The following is a 19,749-nucleotide window of genomic DNA, read 5'->3' on the forward strand; positions in this document are numbered from 1 at the left end:
CCTGTATTTGATCATAAGGTGACGCAATTTTTCCGCTTCTCTATCATTGCGGCAACCGTGCAGGTAGACAACGTCAGTGTGGAGGATTTGACCTGGGAGCAGAAGAGATTGAAACAAGTGAGAGATAGCAGACAATGCGAGACCAGTTTGCTCCAGGTGACACAAGACTTTGTGCATTTACCCGCATGCCCATATGTCATTTGCCAATGTGCCTCATTTTAAAATGAGGTACATTAGCTGGAAAATTAAATTACAGCACCAAACAATACAATACAACTTTATTTATAAATTAGAACTCAAATTAAAACACATAAAACCATATACAATAGGTACCATAAGAACAGCAGAACAGCAGCAGTCTCACGTTGAGTCGAAAGCTAAAGAATAAAAATGTCTTCAAACGGGTTTTAAAACTGGACAGAGACGGGGCTTCCCCACCATTCAATGGGAGCTCATTCCACAGGGAAGGACCAGCAACAGAAAAGGCGCGATCCCCCCTGAGGCTGCGCTTAGTCCTCAGCACCTCCAACAGCATTTGGTCCGCAGACCTGAGGCGGCGGGCAGGTGCGTAGTGGTGGAGGAGCTCAGAGACGTACGGTGGGGCGAGGCCATTTAAAGACAAACAGAAGTATCTTAAAAGCAAAACTCTAAAGTGCACTGGGAGCCAGTGAAGAGAGGCCAAGATTGGGGTTATGTGATCCATCTTCCCTGTTACAATTAAAAAGGCGAGCAGCAGCATTTTGCACCAGTTGGAGGCGCTTGAGGAAGGACGGGCTGACTCCAAAGTAGAGTGCATTGCAGCAATCTAGCCTTGATATAACAAATACATGGGTTACTCTTCCTAAGTGCTGCTGGGAAAGAAAGGGCTTCACTCTAACCAACAAGCATTTATAAAGGGTGATAAATTTGTTTTCCATTGACAAAGAAAATGTTAGATGGGACCAAACTCTTACTAGAAGTAAGGCATTTATTTGTTTTTCCCCAGCAAAAAATAAATAAATAATAAACGCAGTTAGAGTTCCAGGAATTTTAATGGAGAGGAATTTATTTTTAAACACTTGTGAAGCTTTCTCACCTGTCATTTAACGTGGATGGTGCACGGCGTCAAAGTTTGATCAGCATTTTGAGGATTTGTGAAGTTGGAAAAGATTTGCCAAAATTGGGTAATTGTGTCACTTAAATGACAATACACGAAAAAGGGTCACAATTTTTCCATCGCTCATTTGCTTGGTGTGCGGATCCCATTTGCCAACTGTTGTTTTTTACACGAGAGACCACATCACATCCTCATTCTCTCACCAGTCGGGGAGAGGATTGCCAGCTTGCAGCCGTGTCTGAAGCCGGGGTCCACCCCCATCATGGTGCAGCCTCGGACTGGACACATCAACAAGCGCTGGCGGAGGTTGCGCACAAACATGGCGACCGATTCCTTCTCGGCTGTTTTAGTAAGGCTCGTTCTAAAAACAGACGGGGAAATGAGACACGAATTGAGGGTAAGGATAAAGTTCAAAGAATAGGGCAAACCTGTACGTTCTGGTGAGAAAAGGCACAATGAGTCTTTTGTAAGAGTCCTCTACTGAATGCTTGATGAGCGCTTGAAGCTCTTGCCGAGCATACGTCTTTGGCTTCCACCTGCATTGGAAGTAAGGTTTTGTTTATCATACAAACTAGTGAGTGTGCGAATGTCTGTGTGCGCGCGTGCTAGTCTGCATGGATGTTGTGACCTGTTGTTGATGGACCACGACAAGAAGTTCTTCTTGACCCTGTCAGGGATGTTCACCTTCACTGTCAAAATCTTGAGACTCTCCCCTCGGTTGATGGCCAACGTCTGTGCAGTACATCAAAGAAGATGCGTTCAATTCAAAATACCCTGCTGTGGGAAGGAAACAATGAAATGGTGCATTTCATTTGACTTCTTTTAGGAATGCGGATCATTTAGGCGTGTTGCAAAAATCAAAAATGTGAAGAATTGTGTTCCTCACTCTGTTACCGTAATTTTCTCAAGTAGTCATTGGAATGAATCAAATGAATGCAATCATTTTTTGTTTTTTGCGTAAAATACATTATTCTAAATAACAAGGTTGCGCCACTGGTTCTCAACATGGTTGAGGGCAGGTGATGATGTTGGTCATGAGTTTTTCTCCCTTTACCTTGATCCAAAATTCCAAATTGTTAAGCATTTGCAGTTTTTATTCATTTTCAGCAATGCAACTTATGATGACTTTAAATGATCAACAATTAAAGATTCTTTTAGGGGATTTTATTGGGGGGAATCATTGAAAAAAATTGCAAAATTACTATTGTTACTGACATTCACCCTAATAGAGCTGCCTTTGAATAATGCTCCTTAGATTTTCAATAGCGTTAAGGACGGAGGATGATGATAGTGGCCACACTGAGGTGTTCTCCCCTGATTAAAAAAAAAATAATAATAAAAATAAAAACAAAAGGAAAAAATAGAAGGCAGTAGCTTTTTTGTTCATTTTCCTAAATACTGAGTGCAACTTATTTGACTGTTTTTGCCTAAATTAATGATTTTGGTTTCAATAATACAATGGAATTTAATTTAAAAAAAACACACACACCATGATATCAACAGACTTCACAAAGTTTTCCAGTTGAGTTTTTAATTAAATCATTTTTGTTGCAGTTTTGGACTATTCTGTCATCCAGCATCTTCCTTATAAGGTGGAAGATTCTCAATAGATTAGAAGTCAGGGGAGGATGGTGGCCACACCATCCACTGTTCGCTAAAACTTCAATGATATATCGTCTTGCATGAGAATTACTTCATTAGAAATGATGACAAATTTGAATCCACAGCCACGGAAAACTAAAACACTTCCTACTCTCCACACACACACAATTGAGTGATGAGCCTCCGAGTGTGTCCGGTGGCCAGGCCTGTTGTGCTGTGGCCCCACCCATCTTTGGCTCCCCCCTTCAGAGGAACTGTTACATGCTGTTAAGCAAACAGTAGTAAGTGTCTGACCTTTTCAGCGGGGAACCTTTAGCCCGCCGCGGCGCAAGGCACGAGAAACGAAACGTCAATCTGGAGCCCAAGTGGAAAAACCGAGCTGACAAATGCCACCACTGTGCCACCGTCAGCGGCGAGGACCGCCAGGCCTGCCCCCGCCACCCACGCACGCACGCGCCGTGCCACAACCATTAGACCTCAGCGGCACCCTTGCACTAAAGTGACAACGGCAACATGAAAAACACAGCTAATGGCATGTAAGGGGCGAGCTTGCGCGAATTAGGGTGAAATTTAGATTTCTCCCCGGATGGCATGTTTCCGCTGCGGGCGTCCACTCTGACTGCGATGACATTTCTCAAGTGATATTCATCAAATCGTACACCTCCCGACAGATGCCCAACATCTGCAAAAGCCCGAGAGGTTAAACTAGTTAAACGAACATAGCCTGGGCTAAATCCGTGCACCGTCATTTTTAAACATTTGGAAAACGGACGTATTTAGTCACCCAAAACATTGTCAATCTAGAACGTCTGCCTGACTGACTCCTTCAATTGAACACAGGGGGCCCTGGGAGTCCTTTAAAAAAATCCAAGGTAGGTAGTGAACTGCAATTTTTACTTTTGGTGACCCGGACTACCTAGTAGTGACACACCAAATGTAATAGCTGGTTACCACCCATTTTGACAGTTTCCATTTGAACTACGAGACAGAGCACTGTCTTCCTTTCCAGTTTAGATTTCTGCGACTTTTTTTTTTCTTACACGTTTGACAACCTATCCAATTACTTAAGACACCATCCAATCGAGGCAGACAGAGGCTTGGCTTTATTTGTAGGTGGAGTTTCCTTGGCCTCCGTTGCCAAGCACTATGCAATTCAACGCCTTCGTTGGCTTCCCCCCGTACCCCCTCTAAGTTTCTCTATTATGGCGCACCTGCGGATGGGAAGTGATGGCGCCCTGATGGCTTGCGAAACCTGCAGGAGGGCTCTAATGTTCAACATGCAGTACTCTTGTGTGTCGTATGCTAATTGTTGCCTGTTGGCTGAGTTTTATTTTTCAAATCCATACCGCGCGACCCCCCCAAAGGACTTCAGTCTGGGGATTTTCCCCACCCTCCTCCCTTATGTTCCACTGCCTTATATGCCCATGTGCTTTTTAAACACCATGTCTTTTTTTCACTGTATTTGATGATTACCTGCCCTTGTAGCACTTTGAGATTCTCGCAAATGTAAAGTGCATTATCGATAAAATCCATTATGATTATGTTTTTCTTTTCTTCAGCGAACACCGGGCATCATTATTCTATATCTCTTGGACAGGTTGTGTCTGTTCTAGTTTGTTGCACCCTGTGGTATAATGACAATAAAGTTATTCTGATTATGATTCACTTGGTCCTTGTTTAAGGGGAATGACTCTTCACCTGATCCTTATGTAACAGTCTTGACATAACATCTGATGTGATTTGGTGCAATATAAATTAAATGGACCTGAACTGAATTGCACTAAATTGAATGTAGCTTCTCCAAAACAATCCATGAAAAGTACAAGTGGGTGGCCCAAATGTCTCGCAACAAAATGAGACCACACTTCATTGCCGAGCCCGCATGTTCCTCACTTTCTCCCCAGCTTGGGTCACGAGCTGGAGACGGCGTGTGATACCAGGGGAATGGTGATGCGAGACACAGCGAGAAGTGTGTGTTTGCGCATTAAGTCGGGCCCAGAGTGACAGGTAGCGAAGTAGCGGCCAACGCCTGACAAGAGCAAACAGACAGACAGACCGACCGACCGCCGTCATCACCCGACCGGCAGCGGTAGAAAACCCCCCGCAGGGCAGGGCAGTCGGCCAACCGCTGTCCTCTCGTTATCTGTCTCCTTGTCTCTCTCCGTCTTTCTTTAGAGGAATACTGTCATCAACACATCCATCCACACCATGCATACACACACGCTGACCTGGATGACACAACTGGGACACAAGGCTGTTTCCAAACGCTCGTGCATTCAGTGAGGGTCAGGCAGCGAAGGTCAATAAAGTGTGTTATATCTTTTTTAAGGCCAATACCGATTCTGATATTTGGCGGAATATAATTTCAATAACCAATGACTCGGCCAAATTACTTAAAAAAAAAAGTTTTATAGTTTCCCTTAATGCTTACAACAATAACGTTGTGAAATACAGGCAAGATTTCACTGTTTTGTTTCGCAAAAAAAAAAAAATAACCTGCCTTTTTTTTTTTTTAATCTGGAATGTCATTATCTTTGTCTTGAGTGTTCAGGGGTGTCAAAAAAAGTTACAATTCCAGAAGAACTAATATCACCCAATTAAATCAATCATCTGATTAATTGGTTGGGCCCTCTTGTAAATGGGAGGCAAAGACCAGAACACAAAACATTTTTGCTCAAAACCACTAAATTGGAGACAAAGGCTAACAACCTGAAAGAAAATTTCAGAGGCAAATGGAGAAATTGATTATTTGACACGTAATTATCCTGCGAGGAGCCCATCTTAAATGCCGCTTGTATGTGAAAGGCAGAGCAAAACAAACTTGTTCCACCTGTCCATCAAAGCGGAGTGTTGAATTGATGAAGCAGGTCCATTTATGCCGAGCCCTCTGCAGGCGAGCCCCTGACTGCTGCGCTTAGCTGCCGATTGATCGCAGAGCAAGTGGCATCGCAGCCTGCAAATCCACCCTGGCGTACGCCGGCTGGTTATAGCTATAAGCTAAACGCGCACCCTTCACAAGAAGGCCCTAAAATCAAATCTGATGGGATTACCGCTAAATCCTAGCTCTGCATCTTGACGTGCGTCAAAAGAATTATGCTTCAGGTGGCGCGAGTTCTCAACAGATTGATATTGATTCAGTTATCAAACTGTTCAGTCTTCAAGTGGGAGTCACTGGTGTTGCCTTGAGTTACTATAGACTGAGGAGTAATCAGGGAAATACTTTCAAAGCATAAAAAAAATATATTTTTTAATCATTAACTTTCTGGTCCCATTATTTTTGGAAAGTTTTTTCACCAAATTTTGATTTTACTCTTGTAATCTTTATTGACAAAGTTATAACTATTCTCACAAATATACAAATGGACTTTTTTTCCCCTAAAAGCATGTCCTTATAAGATTACAATTTTTTTCTCACAATGTTATGACACGATTCAGTTACAGAGCAGCTAGAACTTTTGGGGGGAGGTGTTGCTAATGCCTATTCCTGATCGGAAACTTTAAGTGGTGATTACGTACATTGCCGATTGGGATTGCAGACATGTATATTATCTTTCTCTCTCTATTAAGGCTCACCGGTACCAAATAGGCCATGAACAGGTTGGTGAGTCAGCTAATTTCAACTAATTTGAGATACAATGAAATTGAGCCATGAGGTCAGTCATAGAACAGTTTCAAGTCATAAAAAAAGGTACTTGTGAAACTCACTCAATTTCAGACCAAACACTCAACCGGCGCAATTAAATGCAAAACGGATCATAGAAAAGGATGAAGTCATAAAAGTGTTTTTCTTAATAGATTTTGCTAATATCTCAATCAACCGATAAATACCTAATCAAGTAGCAACTCGAAAAATTGACATGATCTGTCTCTTTCTGAAAGCGGCCCAATCCTTCCCTCCAACTCAGGGGAGGCAGTCAACTTGCACCAAATGTGATAAAGCAAACGGTCTTACGCGCACACACGCACCACCTGTCTCCCCACCACCACCCTGCCGACTTGACGGCAAGAAAAGGTTCATTTTAGCCGCGGTCCGACAGCTAGCAGGGTCACTGTGGATTAACGCTCTGTGACAAAAGCGAGTCATCGAATTAAGTGGGCGGGAGAGACGAGGAGCTGAGGGGGGATAAATGACAAACGCGCCTCTACATATGTGCTGTCTTCCTTCCTTTCTTCATTCATTCCCTCCCTCCCTCCGCTCGGGGCAGCAGGAACTGTCAGGGCCGGAGAACGCCTGTCAGTCACGCGCTCTAATCCAATGGCATGTCGACGGGGGACATGTCACATATGTTAAGAGGAAAGAACGAGGGGGACTTGCTGGATGTGTGTGTGCACATGTGTGTGTTCTTTAAAGACTGTAGGGCAGAGCCCGTTTGCCAGAGCGTGTTGGTGTGGCACAGATGCGGGAGCGGCTGACGGGAGTTGTGGTGACATATGAGGCCCGGGACCAACTCTGAGTAACCCACCAGTCACTGGTGGGTGGCGGGGCACGGTGGGGGCGGGGTGAGAGCTGCAGAGCGGGTAAAGAGGCTAACCGCAACTGACGTGGTTTCGTGTTCGTCAGCGTCACGCACGGGGCACAAACACATGCCATGTGTTGCTACGGGTGTATATGACGGAAAAGTCAAAACACTTGCTGCGCATGGAAGCTAATCAGAGCTTTTAAAGTTGATTGGGTTGACACTGTTCATTACTTTACACAAAAACAACGGTACCTAATCAAACTTGCAATATGCTCTACAAGTCATTCAATAACATAAAACGTGCTTTTAAGCCATAAAATTGTTAGCTCAATAGTTTTAATTGAATACCGTTTTAACTAATCCACTTTCTGTCTTTGCTTGCTGTAGAGCAGTGCTTCTCAAATAGAGGGGTGGGCCACCCAGGGGGGGAGCGCGGTGCGATGCTGAGGGGGGCACGTGTGAACATGCTTTTTTTTTTCCCACCGTACTCCAATAAATTGTAATTGCACATCACTCCAGTAGTTGGCAGTGGCGCGTTCCTTGCCCATTGTGCGCAGTGAGTATTATTTATATGGTGTAGATTTGTTTTGCAACAAAAATGCTATTATTTATAGTTGCGGTGGAGAGTGGGTGGTGGTGGTGGGGGGCACGAATTGTTTTCTTCTTGCTAGGGGGGCGTAACGGAAAATGATTGAGAAGCACTGCTGTAGAGGCATTAACAAAAAGCAAACTCGTGGAGGTAATCTTAGATTCTCCATGGGATGTTTCAAGACATTTGCTGTGTCATCTTAGACCAAGAATGACAACGGTTTCATGTGCAAGTTGTATGCAACTTTTGAACTACATTTTTCCAGAAAGCAATACCATTTATGTTTCTGTCAACTTTGGAGGGTCCACCGTACTGTGCATACCACTCCCAGTTGAGATGTGCTGACAAATTACGTCAAACCAAGAAATGCACCTTGTGTGTTTAAAGCAACCACATAATCCATTTATCCTAAGGCTATAAAACAATGCAAAAGACCTTTAACTTGAAAAAGGTTAGCATCAATATTTGCAGTACTAAAAGCAACAGATATTTGAATACAAACAGTAGAGCAACACACGTAGAGAAATAAAAAATACTACTCACAGGCAGGTATTCTTTATCCTCTACAAAAAAAGACTAATATTACAGCATCTTACTGAGTCACTTGTACTTCGTTCCGGTGGTTAAGATGAGCGCACCAAAAGGAGCAGCACAATGAATTGAATTGCAGCATTGAATCATGATGCACAAACAGTGTAGGTCATCATATTCAAATGTAATTATGTTTTTGATTTTTCCTTATTCAAAAACATGCAAAAGGTTTTTGGCCGCGGGAGGATGGAAAGGAATAACGGCATTTCAGCGGTCAAAGATGATTTGGGATATATCAGATATAAGCATGGTCATCGAGCGTATTCAATTCGTACCTCAAAGCTACAAAGAACATTGTCACAATCAAGACTATCTGGCACACCTGGTGAGACTGGATGCGCCGGACTGTGCTGGTGAAGTCAAAGTAGAGGTGGAACTTGTCAACATCCAGCTTTTTGTTTTTCTTGTCGCCCAGGTCTGGCTTCTCTTCTTTCTCCTTGAGGGCAGTCTTGGTCACCGATGAATGGAGGCTGATGTCGTCATTCTCACACCTACAGGTGCAGCGCCATATTCAAAAAGAGGAACGATGAAGGGCTTACGTGTGTGTGGATGTGCTCTCACAATGTTTTCACATGGGCGAGTGTTTCGGGGTCTTTGGCGATGGTGTAGGCTAGAATATGGAGCACGCCTGTTGACACCTCTTCCACAGAGGAGAGACCTGACGTAAAACAACACAAGCAAAAGTGACTTCATGTTCATGTTCCCCAATGGCTCTTTTTCCAGCATCATGCTTTGATTTTGATGTCTCCCAACTTCTGTGTCCATGAGTGAAACTGGTGTCAGTGGCGGTTTTTTCCAAAGTCGCCAGTTACGTGAGGACTTTTGACCAGGATACATGAGCGTGCAAAAATTCTAGCGTGTTTGGGTCTGTCTGCCAAGAGGTGATTCAATTGTCGGATAATAAAAACTGCAATTACAGTACAAGACTCATTTCTGAGTCACTCATACTTGTGGTGTATATGGGTGTGTGTATCGCACCTTCTGTTTCAGGTTGAACCCATGTCCTTAAATCCAGCGTGTGCGGTGCCTCAATCAGGGCAGTGGCAGCTGCCTCGAGGCCCAGTGCTTTGGCCTTGCGCACTTTGGTCACCTTGCATCCTTTCTTGTAAGGAGTGTACTGCAAAAACAAGACAGCTTGACTCTGTGTTTTTTTTTTGTACATTTTTTTCAGTCCTTAGTCAATATTCTGACCACATGATCCAGTTCATCGGCAGACCGGCAGCTCTTCAGGCCTTTTTCAAGTTCAGCAGTCAAAACGCCATCTTTTCTCAGGGTGTTAACCACAGACTGGGTCTTCTTTGCCAAAGCACTACAATAAGATATAGATTAGGTTGCATGAATTGTTAATATTAATATTTGAACATGCAAAGTAGCCATTTAACTCTCAATTGTAATCGTCTCTCTAGCAAGGATGTAACGGTACAGGCATTGCATTCATATATTTCATGAAAACAAATACAGCACAGCTCTCCCTCTGGCTAGCAAAAGTCACAGCCACCAACAGTACTTGATTTTGGTGGTACGTCAGAGCACTTCTCTGCATCACTCATTCACTAAAAATGAGACAAACAATGGATGTTGCATTTGTAAAGAAAAGATTTAAGCTGTTAAATATCACTCAATATTTCATGTGTATTTTACAGTATTTTTGCTTGTTTATTTAAGAATCTTAGTTTGCAGCTATTCCTATACACACTTGTTTTCCTACTCTAAGCACCTTGTTGAACTTTGATATCAAAGACCAAAATAACATTGAAGAGGACCTTTCATTCCATCCACTCCAGAACTCTCCACTGTGTGTGAAGTGAAATTTCCGGAAATAATGTTCATTATGAGCAACTGGTTGTATGCATTGCAACAATGTTGCACATACTTACTCATATACCATAATGTACCTATACAAACATTTAAAGTCGTCGACAGTTGTTGTGGTTAAAAAAATATTAAAATAAATTGAATAAAAAGCCTCCAAATGTGCCTTAACTCAAGAAAGTACGTGTTATACCTCTTGACTTGAATTTAATATATAATATATATTAACATTATAAAGTAATAAAGTAGTAAGTACATTTCTTTTTTGTTGACTCTTGTATATTGAACTTTATGTGGGTGCACCTTTTTGAGTGAACATTGCTCGTGTCGTGACACCTTAAATGATATTATTCAAAAATATGGTTATTTGGCGCCACCTACAGTCACACATAAATTCTGCAGCCTGCATCCAAGTCTATGATTGTCTCAGCCAAGAAGTTTTGCTCCACTTAAATTTAGTTAGATGTAAACACAGTGACAACATCGTAAAAACACAGATATACATATTTAGAATGCATATTCTATAATGGATAACCCATATTTGTCAGAAAATGTAATTAAACAGAATTTCCCATTATAGTTTGATGCCATCAGACGTCATTAGTTCAGGTTGCAAGTTGTTGTTCTGAAGAAATTCTGAAAACAAACAAATGAGGCATGTGCACGCTCAGGCTCGGAGGATGTCGTTGACACTGCTCACCACATCTCTCCGTACACCAGCTGGACATCGCGCACGGCGTCGGCATCCATGTGGTTGATCATCTCCTTGCGGTAGCGCACCATGAAGGGCACCGTGTTCTCCTCGTGCAGCAGCGTGATCACGTTAGCGCACACCCAACGCTCCACGCAAGTCAGTGTAGACAGCACCTGAGCGGACGCGCGCGCATGTCATGGTGTGTTAGTGCACATCAAAATGTTACGATCATCCATTGAGCGGACATATGGAAAATTGAGTTTTAACTGCTCGTGCAATGCATAAAACATTTTTCACTTCCAATCTGATACCGATACGGCAGCCTAGAGTATCGTCCAATTCTGACAGAGAACGATACGATATCAGTAGGAATGATCCATGTAATTTTTCTTTTTGGCACGAATTGTTAGAAGAGACTTGATCAAGTTGTACTGTCAAACCAGATAACAAGAGTCAGCAACGGTAGGTATGAGAAAATACAACCCATTTATTCCAAACATTTGGGTTACATTAATTCAGTGCTTCTCAACTATTGGGGCGGGCTCCCTTGGGGGGGCATGGTGCGATGCTGAGGGGGCGCGTGTGACCCTGGGGAACATGCTTTTTTTTCCCCACCATACTACAATAAAGTGTAATTGCACCTCCACTCCAGTCATTGGCAGTGCCGCTCTCCTTGCCCATTATGCGCAGCGAGTATTAACTCTAGTTTGTAGGTTTTTCTTGTAACAAACTTGCGATTATTTATAGTTGCGGCGGAGAGTGGGTGGTGGGGGGCGGGGCGCAAATTGTTTTCTTCTTTCTGGGCTGGGGGGCGTAACAGAAAATAATTGAGAAGCACTGCATTAATTCAACCTCAATATGCATAATATAATGTACATTCAAAAAGCGGCTCTGGTTAACATGGCGTCGCACATCCATACATTTATTTTTTTACGTCGATGCACATTTTAAGCCGATTAAATCGAATATATATTGCTTTTCAATTATTCTTTACATCGCTCCTGATGAGTATTTGAATTATTGGCAGTTGTTATCATTGTGGAAGTATTAATGGTTTTTAAAAAAAATAAAAAGTAAAATTTCCCCAAACAAATTAAACACACACGTAAATGTTTTGTTTCTTTGCCGATTGCTGAAAACAGAAACAGCGCTGAGACAAAATACCTCAATCGGGTCCCAGTGCATATCGAGTTCCCCTTTCGCCGCGGATTGCGCTTGTTTGGACTGGCGAGCCGATTGGCAGCCTGTCTTCTGCTTCTTTAGCGCAGGCTCCTCAAAGGTGTAGTCGTCATTGTCTTCTTCTTTTTTTGCGGTCAGGCCGGCGAATGACGGGCCTTCTTGGGCCTCCACATCTGATTTTGAGATGGTAAATGACATCCTCTGCATGGGAAAGCAGATTCACAATAAGCAACTAAACAAAACAATGTCTTTTCAGTATGATCATACCTCCTCCTTCGTTTTGACCCTTGGTGCAGCCACTGTCAAGCCCGACTGTACATCTCCAGCCTGTACATTTGCTTTGCTTTTTAGTTTAGGCTGCTTTCGCCCAGGTTTGGGGGTTTGCGCGACACTCTTGGCAGCCTCATTTTTAGCCACTCTGTGTTTGGAGGGTCTCTCCTCACCTGCAGCTGTGACCTTGGGGATTGGCTTTGGCTCAGGGGGTTTCCATTCTTCTTCATTTTCAACGTGGTCACTGTTGGAGGTAAAAAAAAAATATTTATTGATTTGTCTTTGCTACTTAACACTTGACTTTATGTTGATCAACATGGAGAACAGCAAGCTTGCAAAGAGAGAAGGAAAACTTAAAAGTTTGACCATTAAGGTGGCTTAGCACAAAACTTTAGCAAAAATGCAACAACATTAAATGATGTTAAACATCCTCCATTCTGCTTCATTGTCACAATTACGACTCAGCACAGTGATCTACTCATTGGGGTAAATTTTGAGAAAAAAAAAAAAAACGTGCTTTCGGGCTGGTCGAGTTATCGCTTTTGATCAATTTGAGTTTGTCAGGATGACTTTTTTTAATAGTTCTGTGCACGTTCCGACTTGTGTGCACGGCGTACACTAACAACATTGGTCTTGAGCATTTTCACAAACACAATACACTAAAAGACAGACAACATGAGCGGAATCATTTTCTTCCAAATGTTTCCAGAGACATGGTGGCCATTTAGACAATCCAAAAGTGGAGCCCATCCCAGCTATCTCGGGGCAGTAGGCGGGGGACACCCTGAACTGGTTGCCAGCCGAACAACCATTCGCGCTCACACTCATTCCTAGGGGCAATTTAAAGTGTTCAATCGGCCTGCCATGCATGTTTTTGGAATGTGGGAGGAAACCGGAGTACCCGCAGGAAACCGGAGTACCCGCAGGAAACCCACGCAAGCACGGGGAGAACATGCAAACTCCACACAGGATGGCCGGAGCCGGGATTGAACCCACGACCGATGCTATCTCTCACTGTGAGGCCATCGTGCTAACCAGTCGGCCACCGTGCCGGAAATATGAACATGTTAACACCTAAATGCTCACCTGTCCTGGTCTGAAAACAAATCCACGTAGCTCACTTTGGCAGTGGTTCTTGCTCTTCGACTCATCTCTCACAGAGGATTGATTTCATATTAAAAAAAAACGACCTTTGGTACTTATGGCAGTGAACAACAGGCCAAATAATGATTATAAATTATTTTGTTTTGTTTGTTTTTGCTAGCTGGCTCGAGGCTAGTGTTGCTCTCATTCGCTAAATCAAACAGCCAAGCTCATTTCAAATTTGGCGCGTCACTATCTCAATTGTCATGACGGCAAACGACGACTTGAACTCGACGTTTTCGCTCGACGCGACGTTCACGAGCGAGAGAATAAGCCTTTTCCCTTTATTTCGCTGAGAAATCACATCATTTAATGGAGTAAATCGGCGGGTTGGAGAGAAACTCCGGTGGTGGTAGTGGTGCCCTAACTTCTTCTAACAAGTTAAACAAGAAGCGTCTTTGGTTTAATGTCGACCACTGTCGCCCCCTAAAGACACTGAGGGAAATAGCAACATACTAACAAGATACATTTCATCCATCCATTATCTTATCTATGCGCTTTTTTTCCAAGTTATTTCATTCTTAGAAAAAAACTTCGATGATAGACAGATGTACACTATGTGTGCGCTTCTATCACCCTATAGTTTATATAGTATAGTTCGCAATTTAGAAATAGAAATAGAAATCCCTTTATTGTCATTGTACTCAAGTGTGCAACGAGCTATAAATGCAAAGGAGGTTCCGTATAAACGAGGTGAATCACGGTCCCTCATACATAGCTTTTTATAAAGTTCCACCATTGCAGGATTTAGTTTTAATTTGTTAATATAGTATTTAGTTGTACTTGTTTCATGGATTTGGACTCGGTATGAAGTGTTTAAATTAAAATGAATTCTTAAAACTATAAAGTCCAGTGCCAACCTTTATCTGTCAAATGTGTTTTAATTTAAACATATAGAAAATCCTTCTGTGAATATATACGTTTCCCACATTATCTCCATTGAGTATCGCATAATAGTTTAGTGTCACCCACAGATGCTTTTAAAACTAATCAGAAAAAGTATCAACACCAGGACCGTATCACCCGTTTAATTGAAGTGACATGCAGCACCGTCAACCAGCGGATCAAAACTATAAAAATATTTCTATATGAAAAAGGCAAGCATGCAAAACACACAAAAAAAATTAAACAGAATAATTTTGTGGTCCAGTCACTAACATTTTTCTGACATGTTCAAGTCAAAATAGCAAAATAAAAGTGCAATATTTGACAATTCCAGCATCTTAAAATGGGCAAACAAATCCCACAGGGGAAGGCTATTGCACAGCAAACTAGAGAAGGCACTTATATTTATACTTTAGTGCATTTTTTGTGAACGCCAGCAACATTTTTTTTTACATCAGCACTGTGAGATCGCTTAATGTAAACACTTGAAATTGTGTACACATTTTATAGAAATGAAATTACTTTACAAGTGCTCCCCCCCCTCCAAAAAAAGAACTATAACAAACACCTGTATATTCCTACATAACTAAACAAGCAACTGACAGACCAATAAAGTTTGATACAGTCCCAAACGATTACATACTAAACAACCGTTGACTACCGGAGGCAGTCCCAAATGAGTACATGCTAAACAACCAAGGCAGAACACCCAAACAAGACACAGAGCCGACAGGCGTAACATCGTTTCTCATCTGCTTCCTCCTCGCAGACTGTTGATGTAGTCCTTAACCGTGTTCTCCACATTGGGAATCTTATAGTTCTGCGCCGCATAGATTCCTGTGCACGCCCCGACCACAGCGCCCAGCAGCGCCGACGAGCGGAACCTGGCTACCACATAGCCAGCCAGGAAGCCCTTCAGGAAGGGAGAAGCCAGTAGACTCCCGCCCTGGATATGAAGACAAGATGGGGAGTCAGATTTAGGCAAGTGAAATATGGATGTGGCTGTTGATTTAAACAGTGGTACCTAATCTTTCTCGTGATATATATTTTTTCACTTTATGGAGCCATCGCAAAAGTCCAACTACGGTGCTAACTTGGCAACACTAATTGTGCTTTCAAACTAACTCCTCTCTATTTGCAACCATATTGTTCATCGAAGCTGTATAAATCAAACATTAAATAAAGATGAAATAAAGAATCCTTCAGTTCCTTCCTATTAAACTGGTATATGAATATTTAGGTTAAACCAAGCAACTCTAATGGCTTTTCATACGGCTAATGTTACATTGTCTTACTCAGATTATGAAGGAATCCTTGGAAAATGCCATCCCTGTATCCCGTGGACCTAAAAAGTGTGAGAACTCCTGCTCTATCAAGTGAGTGAGTTTCTTACAGCAGGAACCCCGGCCTGAATCTCATCTTCCATGCGTTTCTGGATGTCCTCCAGTTGATCCTTCAGCTCCACCAGGTCCTTCAGCTGGCCCAGAGTACTCTAAATACACACACAACACACGCACTACATTAACTCGCATACACAACTCGGCTACGACATTGCACGTTAAAGAATGATTGTCTAAAACCGACTTACAGTAACAAATACAGCATGCAAAAACATCTCTTTGTGCTTTCTTCGATAGTTGAAAGGTAGCGATGCAGTTTCAACATGTAATGCAATAACTTTAGTGTGCTATGCAACATCTAGTTATTCATTTCCCTATAGTCGAGCAGCTGACTGTTCTGTTTGTTAGCTTAGGTAGCTAACGATGCTACGCTACATCGTAAACCAGTTTGCGAAGTCAGCAGCGAATTGTATTTTTATTTGGCCAATGATAAATGTAACTTGATTTTTCCCCAATAATAATAAATACCACCAAATATGTTGTTCTTGAAAGTTACCGACCTTGTCATTCACCATATTTGCGTGGGCTACGCTCTTCTTCGCTCATTTACAGCCGATTTGCTGGTAATGACGTAGCACGCTGCCCCCTAGGGTTTGTTGTATGTCATGAATGTGCATTTTCCAAACTGAGACCCTTACCCGGCCTCGTTGGAATAGTACGTGTATTGTAGGTATACTGGCATACGTCCAACCCTTGTTTTTGAATATACGATATTTGATGGCCACTCTACAAAAATAGATAGCGAGGAAGTCAAATAAATCCCATTCTGCCCCTTTGAAATAGCCACACAGACACTTAGTATTTCTCTACTCGTCAGACTACGGCCAGAATACAATGTCTGAAAGCGTATCATACAGAGGCCCTTTTGTGCAGGAACAGTCACAACACTCTCCTTGGATGCGACGCCCAGCTATAAAATCAAAATCAGAAGGTAACCAGATCTTCAATGACATTTGCTGGATGTACAGATAAGTAATAGCTTTGTAGTCAAGAAATGGGGCGGGTAAAATACTGTAATTCTTGACCATTGAGGCATTTCGACGACAGCACGTCACTTACACGTTAAGCAACTTGGGAACTGTTTTCAATTGTAACAAAACTAACAAAAACATAATGTGCCTTCTTTAAAGAGTAATTTCCACTTTCTGCAAGTTAAAGGCCACCAAGAGGCATCTAATTAAGTTGCTCCTCTTGTGCATGCACAGAGGTTCTGCATGAGTGAACGTAGATAATGAGACATTGGCGCTGGTGAGGAAAAGGAGGGAGAATTGTGCAGAGGCCTCGCAGAGTTGGTGACAGATCCATTCATCAGAGGAGATACATCTTGGTTCCTCCAGTAACTGAGCAAAAACTTCAGATTCTGTAGTTGGAAGCGCATTTGTGTCCGTTTTGTCAGCGCACAATGTGAGCCAAGTATAATATGTGAGCATTCATTTGGAGACTTCTTGTCTGCCTCACAGTCGAGAGGAGCAGGCTCCAGCTCACCCGAGGACACACAGTATGGAACGTAAAGGTGCTATGTGTACACAATCATTTCAGAAGATGAGTTTGCAGGAACGATTCTGTCTGCAGCACTTAAGTCTTTAATCCTGGTCGGGACAGAATGTCCATTAACCTCCTGATTGAAGGTTATCACAAAACTGTGCAGTATTTAGAGCGTGTCCAGCACGAGGACTCACACTCCTCTGCACTAAAAGTGGCCAGGAGTTGCGAGCAGCGAGCAATGGAGGTAAGATGTCTCTCATCTCTTATTGCTATTTATAACACTGATATTTTATTGGCTGCATCTATCAGCAGTTGATGTTTTACACTACTGTACAATATATTGTATGTTGTGACGGCCTGACAAAAACGATATGAAGTCACTCCAAGATGGGCCATGAATACTGGTTCCAGGTGGAATCTCAATACGGAGCCATACTGACTCGAACAAATACAGTAGTTGTAGCATCTTTATTTTGTTTTTATTTTAAATACCAGCTGTGACGTCATGCTGACATGGTAGTTGTTGTAATTTCCACCCCATGCCTATACTATTCATACGCGCATGCCAGAAATGTTGGCAATTTAGACTTGCCCTTTTGTCGAGGATACCTGTTGTCCATCAGAGCTAATTTGGGCAAATTCTTTCGGAGCTTGTCAGTATGAGCTTGGTGTTCCGTTCCAGGCAGGAGAAAGTTTTGATTTAGCGGATCGGTTTTGGAACTCCCTAAATATATTACAAGGATCATGTGCTTATGAATATTGATGAGTTTTGGAGATGTTGGCACCTCTGCTTACTGAAATTTGGGCTCGAACTTGAAAAAGTTTTTGGTGGCTGTGATGTTTGTTGTTTGGATTCACATCGGTGTTCAGACAGGCAATGACATCGTGGTCAGCAATCCTTTTTATCCCGTAACTGGTCCAGTGTCAACTAACTGTAGTTCTGGATGTTCTCCAATAGGGGGGGTGCTAACACACCGTGAAATAGCTGCGACATCCCGATTCGCATCTCATTGTATACAAACGTTGCAATAATTTGACTTTTTTTTTTATCCTCACCAACCACTTCGTTAGGTATACCTGCCAAATCGAAAGAGCTGTATGTACAAAAGTGGCTTTTACAACCATTTGGATTAATTTTACAATATGCTTATTATTGTGGTTGGAGAACGACAGGGCTACATACTGAGCTATTTCTAATATATTGATTGTGCTAAGTGAGGCAACCGAAATAAAGCTGCCTATGATCAATCAAAAATGAGCAGAATCAAATTTGTTCATACTGCTCTTGCTTTGGGCGTCATTTGATTGTGCTAGTGTACCTAAATAAGTGTCACGTGGGTGTATCAGCCCCACTGCACCCAAAATATTAAGTTTTGCTGCCAGTAGCGTCATCTCGGCCGTGCAGCAGCAGGACTACTCGGCCAGCGTTTGGCTCCGCAGGAGGGACAAACTGGAACATGTAAGTGAGGGGCCATGGGAGGGGATTGCAATCCATAATGTTGATAGTTACATAAAGGATTTGAGCGTGACTTTGGCTTTGGGCTGTTCGTTGGAGTCAACGTGTGACATTATTACAAAGATTTCTCCAAGAGGAAAATCGATTTTTTTTTTCGCATTTTTTTCACAATTTAACAAGTGTCTCGAATGAAGGTTTTGAATTCAGAAATGTGTTTCTAAATAAATACATTATGCATGTTTGAGGAGAATTTCTTAACACGTGTAACAACACCAACTATGAGTTACTACAGATGAGTGCAGGCTGGAAGATCGGTAGGGAGGGCTGTGCCGTTGTGGGAGTGGTTACATTAAACTACAATTATGGCCAATCAAAGCACACCTGCACTGTGAAGTGGGCACTTGGAGACCATCCCCACCCACAATTCGTTGTGCGCTGGCGTGGCTGCTTGAGAGATTTTTATTGACTCAACTGCATTAACTTTGGTGTTTTGTTTTTTTCCCTAAAATTGGTTAATTCAAATATGTAAGTGTATGCATGTATTCCTTATTATTCATTCATCTAATAAATCAAAGAGCTGCACTCTCAAACACGTTCAGCCCGTCGTTCGTACACGCGGACAAACCACAGGAACGTCACAAAAAAATTCTTTGAAAAACAGCATCCTTCATTTTTGACATTGCTACAGTGACACAAGCTCCAACAAGAACACAACAACTTTACTTTTATTACTATTCCAGCTTTGGATCTTTTCCCATCCCGCTGGAGTTTCCTTCACTTCCGTTGCCTCAGCACTTCTGTTGCGTTGTGCCTTATGTCATAGCGCCGCAATTCAATGTTGTTGTGTTGTGGCTTTTGCATTTCCATTTTGCAATTGCTGTGACCTTTCTCAGCCACCGTACCACCCTCATCTAATAAATGATTTGCAAATTCATTTACAGTTGAAAAGGACTATACTAGTGACAGCCCATTGAGTTTGCCTTGACCTTGGTGCCTTGGCCACCGCGGGGCAGCAAAACAGACATTTACACGTTTGTGTTGTTTTTTTAGCATTTAGCAAAAGTAGGCACAAAATGTGCTCGGTTTA

The 19,749-nt window shown here is 42.4% G+C and overlaps 2 protein-coding genes across 4 annotated transcripts in view; both read right to left on the reverse strand.

Moving 5' to 3' along the window:
- Positions 1-13,794, reverse strand: part of srbd1 (S1 RNA binding domain 1) — a 44,135-nt gene extending 30,341 nt beyond the window's left edge. For both annotated transcript variants that reach the window (XM_088305053.1, XM_088305052.1), the window contains exons 1-12: positions 13,380-13,794; positions 12,291-12,537; positions 12,009-12,224; positions 10,851-11,017; positions 9,530-9,647; positions 9,317-9,455; positions 8,900-8,996; positions 8,661-8,829; positions 1,725-1,828; positions 1,525-1,632; positions 1,300-1,457; positions 2-92 (exon numbers count right to left, since the gene is read on the reverse strand). In XM_088305053.1, coding sequence (XP_088161179.1) covers positions 2-92; positions 1,300-1,457; positions 1,525-1,632; positions 1,725-1,828; positions 8,661-8,829; positions 8,900-8,996; positions 9,317-9,455; positions 9,530-9,647; positions 10,851-11,017; positions 12,009-12,224; positions 12,291-12,537; positions 13,380-13,444 — 1,679 coding nt within the window. In that variant the 5' untranslated portion in view covers positions 13,445-13,794. The remainder of the gene's footprint in view (position 1; positions 93-1,299; positions 1,458-1,524; positions 1,633-1,724; positions 1,829-8,660; positions 8,830-8,899; positions 8,997-9,316; positions 9,456-9,529; positions 9,648-10,850; positions 11,018-12,008; positions 12,225-12,290; positions 12,538-13,379) is intronic.
- Positions 13,795-14,450: 656 nt separating this feature from the next.
- On the reverse strand, positions 14,451-16,351 carry LOC148330252 (SLC35A4 upstream open reading frame protein-like). 2 transcript variants are annotated; one of them, XM_088305045.1, is made up of 3 exons: positions 16,222-16,351; positions 15,715-15,813; positions 14,451-15,267 (listed from the first exon to the last, which is right to left on the reverse strand). In XM_088305045.1, exons 1-3 carry the CDS (start codon positions 16,234-16,236, stop codon positions 15,070-15,072), a joined length of 312 nt encoding a protein of 103 aa, XP_088161171.1. In that variant the 5' UTR covers positions 16,237-16,351; the 3' UTR covers positions 14,451-15,069. The 2 variants fall into 2 exon arrangements, with proteins under 2 accessions (XP_088161171.1, XP_088161168.1); XM_088305042.1 differs by lacking the exon at positions 16,222-16,351 and adding an exon at positions 15,910-16,215.
- Positions 16,352-19,749: the final 3,398 nt, after the last annotated feature.

This window comes from Idiotropiscis lumnitzeri, chromosome 9, assembly GCF_059441095.1.
Source record: "Idiotropiscis lumnitzeri isolate Australia: NSW breed Sydney's pygmy pipehorse chromosome 9, RoL_Ilum_1.0, whole genome shotgun sequence".
Classification (NCBI taxonomy): Eukaryota; Metazoa; Chordata; class Actinopteri; order Syngnathiformes; family Syngnathidae; genus Idiotropiscis; species Idiotropiscis lumnitzeri.

Excerpts from the sequence above, each read along its gene's own strand:
- LOC148330252 (XM_088305042.1), bottom strand. The coding sequence starts at position 15,936 with ATGTTTTTGCATGCTGTATTTGTTACT. Across the intron at positions 15,814-15,909 it reads TGCATGCTGTATTTGTTACT|AGTACTCTGGGCCAGCTGAA; the intron begins GTAAGTCGGTTT and ends GTGTGTATTTAG. Across the intron at positions 15,268-15,714 it reads TTCAGGCCGGGGTTCCTGCT|GGCGGGAGTCTACTGGCTTC; the intron begins GTAAGAAACTCA and ends CTTCATATCCAG.